Genomic DNA, 15,337 nt, shown 5'->3' with positions numbered 1-15,337 from the left:
GAGCCTGGCGACGCATGCGCGTTTATCATAACTCTCTCTCTCTCTCTGTCTCTGCCCCTCCCTCACCAATGCTGCTGCGTGCACAATTTGTTTTGTTTTTAACCCCTTCTTAACCCTGAACGTACATTGAAAATACACGCAACCCTAACTCAAAATGCCGGACATTTGAGGCATTTAAGAAACTCCGCCCTGACAGCTCCGCAAAAGAGGACATGTCCGTTGAAAAGAGGACGTATGGTCAGTCTATCCTAGCCTGTTAGCTGCTAGCATGCCGTGTGTTGTGCCTCGGTGTGCATTGTTTACACAACGTGCGTTACGCTACTTAATATGTCCGTGTGGAAACTCGTTCGGTACACCTCCGAACCGAACCGGAACCCCCGTACCGAAACGGTTTAATACAAATACACGTACCGTTACACCCCTAATTGTTAGTCATTCTGGCAGTTATTCACATGTGCCTTTTACACAGGATAGCAGGATAAAGTGTGCCTGGTGGCATTTACAGAACAGTGATAAAAGGCATAAAAAGTGATGCTTATGCACAGCAAAAAAAGGGCTGTAAAATGCTTTTACAGGCAATGATAAAGGAGCCACAGATTAAGTCACATCACATGACTGTTTTGTTTGTCGCACACGGCAGGTAATGCGAGAAAAGGGCTCCTCGGAGGTGCTGAACAAACTGTACGACACGGCCATGGACAAGCTGGAGGGCGTCAAGAAGGAGTACGACGCCCTCAGCAAGCGCCACAGCGAGAAGGTGGCCACCCACAACACCGACCTGAGTCGCCTGGAGCAGGCCGAGGAGGAGAACCGGCGGCTTCAGAAGCAGATGGACGCGTTGCTCCTACAGCGGGAGTCGGCTATGCACTACCAGCAGCAGTACTCCACTTCCATTAGGAGGTGAAAGCGCCATCGTCTGTTTACACACGTCACGTAATGATGAAAAAAAATCCTATTGTTAAGCTCTTATGTTCAAGGCCATCCTTCCCAAACACCATCTGATGAGCCGACTGTTGGGCTTTTTGACAGGGAAGCCTGCCAAGCGAAAGTGTCCTTGTACTTTGATTATACTCAACACAAAGCTCTGTGATATGAGCTGAAACCATGGAAAATCAATGTTGGTCCTTCTGTTGTGCTCATTTTTCTAAAATGACCTCAATTGCGCCCTCCCAGGTTCGATTCCGTGCAGCAGGAGCTGAACAAGTCCTCGGCCCAAAACAAGGAGCTCCAGCGCGAGATGGAGCGGCTGCAGTCGGAGGTGACGCGCTACAAGAACCTGCAGCTAAAGGCCTCCAAGGACTGCGACAAGTACAAGGAGGAGAGGGACTCCGTGTTCAACGAGTACCGCCTCATCATGAGCGAGCGCGACCAGGTGATCAAGGAGCTGGACAAGCTGCAGACGGAGCTGGAGGCGGCCGAGGCCCGGCTGAAGAACACCTCTTCGGAGAGGGTGGTGGCCAGCGAGGAGTTGGAGGCGCTCAGACAGGTATTGAAACTGGACGTGTGCACGCTTTTAGTGTGCGTTTGCATTGAACGCTTTGTTTACACATACTTGCCAACCTTGAGACCTCCGAATTCGGGGGGTGGGTGGGCGGGGTTAAGGTGGGAGGAGTATATTTATAGCTAGAATTCACTGAAATTAAAGTATATATATATATATATATATATATATATATATATATATGTATATATATATATATATACAGTGTTTCCCACACATTCATTTATTTGTGGCGGCCCGCCACGAAATAATTACGTCCGCCACAAATGGATTTTTCGGCTTTTGACTCGCTCGACCGCTCATAAAAGCAATGGGACTCTGTCTGTGAATGGAGCTTGTAGTTACAACTCCGGTGCAGTAGGTGGCGGTAGCCTACTATGCATTGTAACTCCGCCAAAATTTTGTGGTGGGCCAGAAGAAGAAGAAGACGACGACAAAGTAAAAGAAGAACGGACCGACCAGATCAAAATACGAGGATAATATAGGTTATAGGTAGATAGGTTATAGCTGCATCGCTCGCGGCGCGTCATATATTTAACGTTAATCCGCGATTTCACCGAGCGTTTCACTGACGGTGAGCAGCCTGACGCTGCTTCATTAACACCGCCGCTGTTTGACTCGGGGGCCGGGGCAGACGCACGTAGTAACAGTCACGTGTTAATAGTGATGGGTCCGGCAACACCGATGCATCGTCGCATGCGTGGAGCTCATAAAGCAAAACCCTGTGTCGGTGCGCGTACCGCTTTTAGAAAGTCACGTGACCGATCATGAGCTGTTTTGGTCACGTGACCGATACGCGAACTGTGTCGCACTGACGCCTCCTCTGTGCCCTGTGAGCGGGTCTTTTCTACAGCCGGAGAAATAACTAAGAAGAGAAAGCGTCTAAAATTGAATAAGTTGGAAAAACGGGGTTTTTTTTAAATACAAATGTGTAAAAAAAAAAAAAAATTCCAGGTCCACAAGCATTCTCATCCACAACACGTTCTCTTAGATTTCCATGTTATGATACTGTTCACATTATTTATTGACTGTATCTATAAAAGATAAAAAAATATATTTTTATTAAAATGAAGTTATGAAATAATCCTAAATGAAATACAATAACTTGGTTTATATTATTGTATATACTAGGTCATAAAATCAGTGTCAGTTGAGTCGGTCCATAGGTTGCCTGTAGGGATTTTTAATGTCCAGCAGATGTCAGTATTTAGTGACACAGTATTCGACACAGTATCAATACAGTTTTGCAATGTGTCAAAACGCTTCATGAAGCCTCATCAACCCATCACTACCTGTTACCATACCGACGAGCTACCGTGTCCAGGTTATAACCCTGTTGTCAATAAACACACGTGGAGACGGTGCTTCAGATACTGCATTAATACTGAAGCTAAATTGTCCACTGTCCACTGCAGCATGTGAATGCAATGAAAAGAATAAAATCTGAGCCAACCAGGTGTTAAAATGTTGTCCAGGTTAATGTTTTGGCCTTTAAAGGCCCTTCATTTCAGGATTTCAACTGTGATCGGGCTTTAAACAGGTGGCTGACCTGTTCAGATGGGTGTAACTGCTACTGGTCAAATAATGTGAAATAGCATTTATTTTTACATGTATGCAATGCCATTTAAATGTAATTATAGATAATAATAATAATAATAATAATAATTACTGTGTAGTGTTGTAAATAGTCAACGGGAGGGATTTTAGTAAGACATAAGCCATGAGCACTATGCAGCCAGAAAAAATCCTAGGCAGGACAAGTAAAAATATTGGGGCAAGTAGATTTGAGAAGTCGGGCAAGTAGAAAAAAAGCTTAACGTTGAACCCTGCATGTGTTGAGCTGCTGCCGCTTAAGGTTAGACGGCACTGTACAGAGCGCTTCTGCTCGTTAGTAATAAATTCTAATGTTGGATGTTCACTCCTTCACACAGATGATGTATGCACTAATTAAAGGGGCAGAGCTTTAAGAGACATTTTAGTTTTTATATTTTATAAGATATATTTTTTGTAATAACCATAATTAATAAATATATTTCAGTAAATAACTAATTGTTCAAATCTGTATATAAATATGTACATAAAATGTTGTAATTATATTCCAACTCCGCGTTCTTCTTGGTCATCGCCGCTGCCGCCGCCACCCCCCACCCCCTGACCACACCACCACAAATAGATGCCTGTCCTGTGGGAAACACTGATAGATATATATATATATATATATATATATATATATATATATATATATATATATATAGTACAGTACACAGTAATGAAAACATAGTTGTTCTACTAACTGTACTGTACTTGCTGCGTACTTTTAAAAATAAATAACACTTACCTTTCACTATTTGAGTAGCCTCTGTTCTGCCATTTGAGTACTGGCGAGCGATCTCTGAATCCGGGAACATATCCTTCACGGATTTGTTGAAAACATCCGCAAATGAGAACGGGATGTTGCTTGCAAGGTGGCCCATAATACGGCGTTGCCGCCGCCTTTTGCTTCTCTGACCGTTCATGAGTGACCTGCCGGAAATGCATAATAAAGAAGGGAAAAACATATATAAGTCGCACTGGAGTATAAGTCGCATTTTTTGGGGAAATTTATTTGATAAAAGCCAACACCAAGAATAGACATTTGAAAGGTAATTTAAAATAAATAAAGAATAGTGAACAACAGGCTGAACAAGTGTACGTTATATGAGGCATAAATAACCAACTGAGAAGGTGCCTGGTATGTTAACGTAACATATTATGGTAAGAGTCATTCAAATAACTATAACATATAGAACATGCTATACGTTTACCAAACAATCTGTCACTCCTAATCGCTAAATCCCATGAAATCTTATACGTCTAGTCTCTTACGTGAATGAGCTAAATAATATTATTTGATATTTTACGCTAATGTGTTAATAATTTCACACATAAGTCGGTCCTGAGTATAAGTCGCACCACCAAACTATGAAAAAAAACTGCAACTTATAGTTCGACTAATACGGTATATCCATTCGGCCACCGTCTTATGGGTTATAGATAAACCTATTGATAACGGAGACATGTATAATAGTCTCCTTTTCAGGTGAGAGGACGCTAAAGGCAGTGCCTTTAAGGCACGCCCTCAATATTGTTGACATTTTGGACATTACTACTTGCTGTAGTTTTGAAGCAATGCATCAAGGTTCAAGGGTTTTATTTGTCACATGCAGAGTACACCACAGTGAAATGCTTTTTTCCATGCTCTTCAGATATTGCGTACAGTGGGATCCAAACACTAGTTGCTGAATCTAATACACTAAATACAAAAGAATACAACAATTCGAATAGCTCTGATGTACATTAATTACAAGACAATACGTTGCACAATAAGTCCCAGTAGTTATGGTAGAAGTATCAGCACAAGTAAAAGTACAGTAGTCACATACAGTACAATATCAAATAATATAACAGTATATACAGTATACACAGTATATACAGTATAGAAAGTAATAAATATTAAGGTGTCTACAGTTCTTTTGGCAGTTGAGTAGTGACAGTAGTATGAACAAACAGTATGACCTCTTTATACTCTTGTTTTTACAGTATTTACAGTCATTGAATGAAGAGTATTGTAGTCCGGTAATTACAGTGGTAAGTATTGTAAGTATTGTAGTCCAGTAAGTAAAGTGATTCTTGTGCGTGCGGTTTTCTGCAATTGTGATAAGTGTTAATCAGCGGTGCAGTTGAGCAGTCTGATGGCTTGGGGATAGAAGCTCCTCCTGAGTCTCTCCGTGTTGGCCATGAGACTCCGGTAGCGCTTGCCTGACTGCAGCAGTGAGAAGAGGCAGTTGCTTGGGTGGCTAGAGTCCCTCACTATCTTCTTGGCCTTGGATCTACACCGCCTGGTGTAGATGTTGCAGATGGTTGGGAGCACACCTCCGATGGTGCGTTCGGCTGATCTGGCCACTCTCTGCAGTCTGTTGCATGATGGGAATCCGGATGTTGTGTGTCAGTGTATTAACGTGCCGGCTGGAATAAACACAGGCTGAGAAATAGCTCTGTGCCTGCCTACTTTATGGGTTATAGATAAACCTATGAATAACAGACACATATATAATAGTCTCCTTTTCAGGTGAGAGACTACGCTAAAGGCAGTGCCTTTAAGGCACGACCCCAATATTGTTGTCCGGCTGGAAATCGGGAGAAATTCGGGAGAATGGTTGTCCCGGGAGATTTTCGGTAGAGGCACTGAAATTCAGGAGTCTTCCGGAAAATTCGGGAGGGTTGGCAAGTATGTGTTTACAGTCAACAATATATTTAGGTTCAGCTGTTTGCACTGACAAAACTTGTGAAGATAAACAAAACACCAGGAGGTTGTTCATCCTTTGATTTGTTCAGATTTATAATTAATTGTCACTCATAAGAAGTAAGATAAATATAATTATCATATTTTCCGAACCATAGGGCGCATAGGTTATATTATTATTATTTTTTCTAAATGTAAAACACTTCCTTGAGGTCTACGTAACATGTAGTGGTGGTTCTTTGGTCAAAATGTTGCATAGATGATGTTTTACGGATCATCTTCACGCAGCTTTCAGGATGTGCCGTTTTGTGGGCGGTCTAATTTCCGTGGCTCACCTTCGACAGCGTCTTTTCTACGTCATCTTTGTTGTAGTGGTGTAGCGTGCAAGGACAGAAGTGGAAGAAGTGTCAAAAGATGGAGCTAACTAACTGTTTTAATGACATTCAGATTTTACTTTAATCAATAACAGAAAAGCATCTCCTCATCCGGAAACAACACTGGAAATGTGTCCCGTGAAAAACTGTCCGACCGGAACTCTCTAATAACTGAAGTTCTTTGGGTGAATAATGTAAGCTCACTACACCGGTATGTTTTAGCGCTTTCATGGCGAGTTTACTGACAGATATAAGTAAGAACTTTACACTACGTTATATTAGAAATGGCAACAGTAGAGGATGAATGTCCCATAACAAGAAGATAGAGAAAAAGAAGAAGCTTATCGACTACAAAGGCGGAGGCATGCACATTTTCAGGACTTATGCAGATCCTAATACAGATCAGCAAGTACCAGAAGGTAAGAAAAGTTGCTTTTGTATAATATTGGGAAACAAAACGTCAAACAATATCTTACCTTATACACACATCATAATAATACTCGTATGTTGAAGCACAGTACAATCCATCAAGCGGTGCGGCTTCATAGCTTACCAAAGTCGTACTAAAACGTTTTGATAGATTTTTGAGCGCCGTGTGTAATGTTCTATATTTTCAATGGAATATATAAAATGTTGGTGTTGTTTACTTGAGTCATATTGCAGTCCACACGTATTTCTACGTGCATCTCTTATGTGTGACTGCCATCTACTGGTCACACTTATCATTACACCATGTACCAAATAAAATAGCTTCGAGGTCGGTAAGCACAACCAAAATTATTCCATACATTATGCACACCAGGTTATAAGGCGCACTGTTGAGTTTTGAGAAAATGAAAGGATTTTAAGTGAGCCTTATAGTTCGAAAAATACGGTAACTATTCCAGTTGTCTTTATAAAACCTAAATGCAGTACAAATCATGTTTTATGCAACGTTTCAGCATAGACTAGTTAATTGACTTTTAAGTGCAAAAACAAGTTACACTTATGATTATTTTGAACATGGAAACAAGATTATACAATATTACTGCACATATTTACATTGTCACACAAAGTTTAACATGTCCGAAAAGGAGTAGAAGAAGCAGAACATTTCTATCTATCCATCCATCTCATAATGATGTATAAATTCACATAAATAAAATGTTATCAAGGAGTTATAATCTTAATCATGGGTGTCAAACTCTGGCCCGCGGGCCAAATTTGGCCCGCCGTGTAATTTCATTTGGCCCTTGAGGCAATATCAAATTAACATTAGAGCTGGCCCGCCAGTATTATACAGCGGTGGTGCCGCCGTAACACCGCATTCACCCCTAATACTCATACTTGCCAACCCTCCCGATTTTCCCGGGAGACTCACGAATTTTAGTGCCCCTCCCGAAAATCTCCCGGGGCAACCATTCTCCCGATTTCGACCCGGACAACATTATTGGGGGCGTGCCTTAAAGGCACTGCCTTCAACGTCCTCTACAACCTGTCGTCACGTCCGCTTTTCCTCCATACAAACAGCATGCCGGCCCAGTCACATAATATATGCGGCTTTTACACACACACAAGTGAATGCAAGGCATACTTGATCAACGGCCATACAGGTTACACTGAGGGTGGTCGTATAAACAACTTTAACACTGTTACAAATATGCGCCACACTGTGAACCCACACCAAACAAGAATGACAAACACATTTTGGGAGAACATCCGCTCCGTAACACAACATAAACACAACAGAACAAATACCCAGAACCCCTTGCAGCACTAACTCTTCCGGGATGCTACAATGTACACCCCGGCTACCACCAAACCCCGCCCCCGCCAACCAAGTTAATGTTGATATTTACCCCAGAAGGCTGCAAATAGAAAAGAGGCATTGAATTTTTTATTAAAATTTTATTTAATATACCATTGATGTTTTTTCGTTTGTTTTTTGAAAGTTGATTTTGCACTATTAAGCTATATACGTTGTTCCATATTCAGTGTTAAAGCAAATCAATGTAGCTAACTGAGCAATAATTAACGTTTTATTCATGCACTTTCTCTTGCTACTTCAAGGCTTGAATGTTTGATTAATTCATTATTGTTATTTTATTTTAAAATGTATTATTAACCTGTCGAAAAAGTTTATTTTGATGTTTACCTCAGAAGGCTGCAAATAGAAAGGCATTGAATTTTTTAGTCAAATTGTATTTAATATACCATTGATGTTTTTTCGTTTGTTTTTTGAAAGTTGATTTTGCACTATTAAGTTATATACGTTGTTCCATATTCAGTGTTAAAGCAAATCAATGTAGCTAACTGAGCAATAATTAACGTTTTATTCATGCACTTTCTCTTGCTACTTCAAGGCTTGAATGTTTGATTAATTCATTATTGTTATTTTATTTTAAAATGTATTATTAACCTGTGGAAAAAGTTTATTTTGATATTTACCTCAGAAGGCTGCAAATAGAAAAGAGGCATTCAATTTTTATTTAAATTTTATTTTATATGCCATTGATATTTTTTAATTATTATTATTATTATTTGAAACTCGATTTTGCATGTCACTATAAAGTTATATAAGCCTTGCTTGTTCAATATTCAATGCAAAACTTGTTTGGGTCCCTATTAAAAGGTTCATTTGTTCAACCTTGGCCCGCGGCTTTGTTCAGTTTTAAATTTTGGCCCACTCTGTATTTGAGTTTGACACCCCTGATCTAAATGAACATATGCATGTATACCTGACTTATTATCAAGGTTCAAAATTCATCCCTGTACCTATTAAACACTGTACTGTTGGTAATTGCAAAACTAATCAATGTTGCTTTGCACTTTGATAAATGGCCATGTTTTGCATGTTATTGTTTATTTTGCTTATTACTGATGTACAAAAAATGATGTATAATTTATAGAAAAATGTTAAACGTATAGAATTTTGATCAACGTAAGCATATTGCACTTTGTAAATATAGCATTTTTCTCTATGGTTTATTGTTAATATGCAAAAAAATAAGAATGGATAGAAATATACCAAATATGCATTCATGTATGTAAAAAAATATATATATTCAAGAGTACAAACTGAGATGTGTGTCTCATCAATCATTCCACTTCTGTGCTTCAGTTCGGTCACCAAATCCGATTTGTAGTCCTTTTTTAGTTGTCGTACCAAATGAGGAACGTCCTCCGTTGTTTGGTACTTTTACTATTGTTTGTCACGCCATTTACTGCAATCAGCTCTTATGAAATGCTCGATGGAAAAGCTACCCTTACTTTTGCAAATAAGACTCAATCAGTGAGGTTTTTTTTCAGACAGTTTTGCCAGCTAGTGAAATGAAGGACACAAATTCCCAAGACGCTGCATAAAAATAGTTGAGCTCTCCCTCCCTTTTTGAAGACTGTCTCTGAACAAACTGCCTTTGAAATCCACCGACTGATCCTGTCAATGACTCATAGCTTTGCCGATGTTTCACTTTCCCCTCATCCTGTCGCAGGAGTTGAACTCGTCGCTGGTGGACCGCGACAGGGCCATCTGTGAGAGGAACGAGCTCCTGGAGAAGTACTGCCATGAGGTGAAGGACAAAGCCGAGGCCCAGAAGGAGCTGAGCCAGGCCTGCAAGGACATTGAAATGGTGCGGGAGGAGAGGGACGTGGCCCGCAAGGAGAGGACCGAAGCCATTATTCAGAGGGATCAGCTTCTCCGGGAGTACTATCAAGCACGGCAGGTGAGCTGGGGCCTCTGCTACCATACCTGAGTATACAGTCAAAGGTTGGACGTCCTATTAAGAGCTTAGTGGTTCCAGTGAGGATTACAAGATGTCACTGGACTGACCCTGAGGGAGATTTAGGTCACACTTCTGTAACCCTTCTTCAACATGCTGCTCACACATTCTTGAACTTGGATTGGCAGGATGTTTTGGAGAAGTTCTATGAATCATTTTGGCCTAATTACTCGTAAGTAAGTAAGTCAATTTTATTTATAAAGCGCTTTTCACAGATAAAATCACAAAGCGCTGTACAAAACATAGGTGAAGTAAAACCATACCATACCATACCAACTTTATTTATAAAGCCCTTTAAAGACAAGCACAGTTGAAAAACAAAGGGCTGTACACCACAAAAAAATGGAGGCAAAGGACAGACTAAAAAATAACATTTAAAACAGAAATAAAAATACACATTTAAAAAACAAATATAAATTAAAGCTGCAAGCAGCGATGGACGGGACCGACTTTGACGGCACATAAAATCCAAACCGGAGCAGTAATTAAAACTCTTTGGTCAACTTTTAATCAGAAGGGTTCAATCTCTCTCCTGTGCTAGTTTGAAGCCGAAACAACAAACGTGCTCAGAGGAGATAATGTTTGAAAATAGGTGACCGGTTTTTACAAAACTTTTGTTTTGAAGGGGGAATTGCAAACTTCCTGTTGATTTTTGCTGGGGGTTGTCAATATATGAAATGTAGGTCTAAGTGAGACCTACATAGAGATTTTTGTTTCATGTCTCTAAGACATTCCTACTGGAAGTTACAGGCAGTTTTGTCTGAGTTTTCTTCCAAGGAACAGTTGTGTCTGTGTTTTCTTCCTAGGGGGCGCTAGAGCGCAATTTAGAGTTTTTTTTTTTTTTTTTTTTTTTTTTTATTAGATCGCAATTTTTGCCAGTCCTGATGTGTGTGTCCAGTTTGGCGAGTTTTGAAGCATGTTAAGGGGGTAAAATTACAGCTCAAAGAGGCAAAAGTGACTGTTTTTACTAGAATTTTGTTTTGAAGGGGGAATTGCCAAATTCTTGTTGATTTTTGCTGAAGGATGTTAATGTATGAAATCTAGGTCTAAGTCAGACCTACATAGTGGTTTTTGTTTCATGTCTCTACGAGTTTTGTCTGTTTTTTCCTAGGAGGCGCTAGAGCGCAGTTTTGAGTTTTGGGGTTTGGTTTTTTTATTAAATGGCAATTTTCGCCAGTCCTGATGCGTGTGTCAAATATGGTGAGTTTTGAAGCATGTTAAGGGGGTCAAATTACAGCTCAAAGAGGCGGCGGAATAATAATAATAATAAAACGCACGAAATACAATAGGGTCCTCTGTCCCAAAGGGACATTCGGTCCCTAATTACCCTAAGAACAGTTTGTTAGATAAAAACAGTTTAAAAGTTAAAAACAGTTCAAAAAGTTAAAAGCTAAAAACAGTTCAAAGTCTCATGCTGGGTTAAAAGCCAGTGAATAAAAATGGGTTTTAAGAAGGTTCTTAAAAATAGCCAAAGAAGGGGCCTGTCTCACATGGAGAGGGAGATCGTTCCAGAGTTTGGGACCCGCAACAGAGAAAGCTCTGTCCCCTCTGAGCTTGCGCTTTGTTTTGGGTACCTTCAGGATCAGCTGATCAGCTGACCTGGGGGACCGGGTGGGGGCATAGAGGTGGAGCAGCTCAGAGAGGTACAGTGGGGCAAGACCACGTAAGGATTTAAAAACGAGTAAGATAATTTTAAAATGGACTCTAAAAGACACAGGCAGCCAGTGGAGGGAGGCTAAAACCGGAGTAATGTGCTCTCTTTTTCTTGTGTTAGTTAAAAGTCGGGCAGCTGCATTTTGGACCAGCTGCAGACGTGAGAGGGAGGATTGATTTATTCCAAAATACAAAGAGTTACAGTAATCCAGCCGAGATGTGATAAAGGCATGGATTACTGTCTCTAACTGTTGCCTAGAAAGAAGGTTTTTAACCTTGGCCAGCTGACGTAAATAAAAAAAGCTGGCTTTCACCACGGTGCCAATCTGACGGTCCAATTTAAAATCACAGTCAATACGAAAGCCCAGGTTGGTGACCATGGGCTTAACGTGCAAAGCCAAAGGGCCAAAGTCAACAGGGGGGAGCTCACAGGTACCACTAGGTCCAAACACTATTTCTTCTGTCTTCTTGTCATTGAAATTTAAGAAGTTTAGGGCCATCCAGGCCTTGATATCATCAAGACAGGCAAGTAATGGCTGTATTGAAGAGGCATGATTTCTCTTTAACGGAAAATACATTTGTGTGTCATCGGCATAACAATGAAAAGAAATATCATGCTTTCGTAGGATTGAGCCCAGGGGAAGTAAATAAATAGAAAAGAGAAGTGGTCCCAAAACTGAGCCCTGTGGGACCCCACATGTCAAGGGAGCAACGGCAACATTTACAGAGAAGGTCCTGTTAGTCAAATATGACTTCAGCCAACTCAAAGCAGTACCACAGATTCCCACTTGATGCTGTAGGCGGCTAATTAAAATATTATGGTCCACCGTATCAAATGCTGCTGTTAGATCCAGTAAAACTAAAATCACATGATCACTGTTGCTCGAAGGATGTCATTAAAAACCCTTAATAAAGCTGACTCGGTACTATGGAGGGGTTTAAACCCAGACTGAAAGACTTCTAAAACGTCACAGTCCTCTAAAAAAGTGTTTAACTGGATAAAAACAATCTTCTCCAAAATCTTTGAAAGGAAAGGCATTAAACAACAATTCAATTCAAACAACAAGGGCAACATCATAAAAAGGATACAAAGTGGATTAAAGATGATAGTTAAAAGGTGCATTAACTAAAAGCTTTACTCAAAAGAGAAGTTTTTAAATGTTTCTTAAAAGTTTCAACACAGTCAAGATCACGGAAGGACTGGTGCAAATTGTTCCAGAGTCTGAGAGCTATAGTCTGGATTGCCAGGTCTCTACGGGTTTTACAACAAGTTTTTGGGATCTTTAGAAGACCCTTGCCTGAAGACCGGAGGCTGCGCCCTGAAGAGTAGGGGCATAGCAAATCAGTGATGTACTGAGGGGCCCCACCTTGCAACGCACGGAATGTCAGGACTAAAATCTTAAACTCAATGCGGAATTTAACTGGAAGTCAATGAAGACTGGATAAAACGGGGGTGGTACGGGCTGTTCTGGGTGCACCGGCCAAAAGTCTGGCAGCCGCATTTTGTACAGTCTGAAGTCTCTTTATCGTTGACTTGTTTAAGAGAGTGAAAAGAGAATTGCAATAGTCAATGCGAGACGAAATGAATGAATGATCATTTCGAGATCCAATTTTGACAGCAAATTTCTCACTTTAGAATTATTTCTGAAATGATAAAAACAGTTGACGGCAGTGACCCTCCAAAGACATTGACTGATCAAACACAACCCCAAGGTTTCTGAGGCTGCTTTTAACAGATGCACCAAGGGAGTTCTTGATCAGGGGGATCTTTTTATCGGGAGCAATTATCAGAGTTTCCGTTTTGTTTGAATTTATCTGGAGGATATTTGAGGACAACCAGTTTTTAATAGAGGATACGCACTCCAAAAACTCAGATAAAAAGTGAAACTCTGAATCATTGAAGGAGCATAACAGTTGAATATCATCTGCATAGAAACAATAGGAAACATTTTTAAAACTACTGATCAGCCTCCCAAGCGGCCTCAGATACAACAAAAATAAAACAGGCCCCAGAACAGAACCCTGGGCCACACCACATGACAGGTTGGACACATTGGACATTACATCATTAAAAGTTATCCCCTTTATATAAGAAGTACCGTATTTTTCGGAGTATAAGTCGCACCGGAGTATAAGTCGCACCTGCCGAAAATGCATAATAAAGAAGGAAAAAAAACATATATAAGTTGCACCGGCCAAACTATGAAAAAAAATGCGACTTATAGTCCGAAAAATACGGTAAACCACTGGAGAACTGCACCAGAAAACCCCATCTCAGATTTGAGGCGATCTACCAGTATACTGTGATCCACAGTGTCAAAGACAGATGTCATATCGAGTAAAACCAAAACTGTGTAGCGACCAGAGTCAGCGGCAATCATCACATCACTGGAAACTTTCAAAAGCGCAGTATCGGTGGAGTGAAATGACCTAAAGCCAGATTGGTATTTATCGTAAAAATCATGCTGTTCCAAAAATGAGGTTAGTTGCTTATCTACCACTTTTTCAATGATTTTTGACATGAAGGGAAGTTTTGATATGGGCCGGTTATCTATAGGCTCCACCGGATCAAGATTCGGTTTTTTAAGGATGGGATTCACCAGAGCATGTTTAAAGGGGAACATTATCACAATTTCAGAAGGGTTAAAACCATTAAAAATCAGTTCCCAGTGGCTTATTTTATTTTTCGAAGTTTTTTTTTAAAATTTTACCCATCACGCAATGTCCCTAAAAAAAAAAAAGCTTCAAAATGCCTGATTTTAACCATCGTTATATACACCCGTCCATTTTCCTGTGACGTCACATAGTGATGCCAACACAAACAAACATGGCGCATAGAACAGCAAGCTATAGCGACATTAGCTCGGATTTCAGCGGCTTAAGCAATTCAACAGATTACGCATGTATTGAAACGGATGGTTGTAGTGTGGAGGCAGGTAGCAAAAACGAAATTGAAGAAGAAACTGAAGCTATTGAGCCATATCGGTTTGAACCGTATGCAAGCGAAATCGACGAAAACGACACGACAGCCAGCGACACGGGAGAAAGCGAGGACGTATTCGGCGATCGCCTTCTAACCAACGATTGGTATGTGTTTGTTTGGCATTAAAGGAAACTAACAACTATGAACTAGGTTTACAGCATATGAAATACATTTGGCAACAACATGCACTTTGAGAGTGCAGACAGCCCAATTTTCATCAATTAATATATTCTGTAGACATACCCTCATCCGCTCTCTTTTCCTGAAAGCTGATCTGTCCAGTTTTGGAGTTGATGTCAGCAGGCCAGGGAAGCTAGGGTCGATATTCTTCTCTTGATCATCTTCGGTGGCATAAGGGACGGTGTGAGCCAAGACATCCAGGGGGTTTAGCTCGCTCGTCTGCGGGAACAAACTGCCGCCATTGCTTGCCGTGCTACCGAGGTCCTTTGTCCCTGAATTGCTCACACACTCCGGCAGATTCAATGGGGGTCTGGCGGCTGATTTCTTTGACTTTATCGTTGGAAATGCATCTGCTTTGAGTGTCGCAGGATATCCACACATTCTTGCCATCTCTGTCGTAGCATAGCTTTCGTCGGTAAAGTGTGCGGAACAAACGTCCAATTTCTTGCCACTTTCGCATCTTTGGGCCACTGGTGCAACTTGAATCCGTCCCTGTTCGTGTTGTTACACCCTCCGACAACACACCGACGAGGCATGATGTCTCCAAGGTACGGAAAACAGTCGAAAAAAACGGAAAATAACAGAGCTGATTTGACTCGGTGTTTG

At 40.7% G+C, this 15,337-nt stretch overlaps 1 protein-coding gene across 3 annotated transcripts in view; it reads left to right on the top strand.

Annotated features, from left to right (window-relative positions):
* The window catches only part of dlg5a (discs, large homolog 5a (Drosophila)), a 223,529-nt gene that overhangs the window by 110,206 nt on the left and 97,986 nt on the right, over positions 1–15,337 (top strand). For all 3 annotated transcript variants that reach the window (XM_061936460.1, XM_061936531.1, XM_061936380.1), the window contains exons 6-8: positions 641–900; positions 1,174–1,486; positions 9,628–9,858. In XM_061936460.1, the coding sequence (XP_061792444.1) occupies positions 641–900; positions 1,174–1,486; positions 9,628–9,858 (804 nt within the window). The remainder of the gene's footprint in view (positions 1–640; positions 901–1,173; positions 1,487–9,627; positions 9,859–15,337) is intronic.

Source organism: Nerophis lumbriciformis, linkage group LG02, assembly GCF_033978685.3.
Source record: "Nerophis lumbriciformis linkage group LG02, RoL_Nlum_v2.1, whole genome shotgun sequence".
Taxonomy (NCBI): domain Eukaryota; kingdom Metazoa; phylum Chordata; class Actinopteri; order Syngnathiformes; family Syngnathidae; genus Nerophis; species Nerophis lumbriciformis.
The sequence above is the reverse complement of the archived record's forward strand: the minus strand, read 5'-3'. Positions and strand labels throughout refer to the sequence as shown.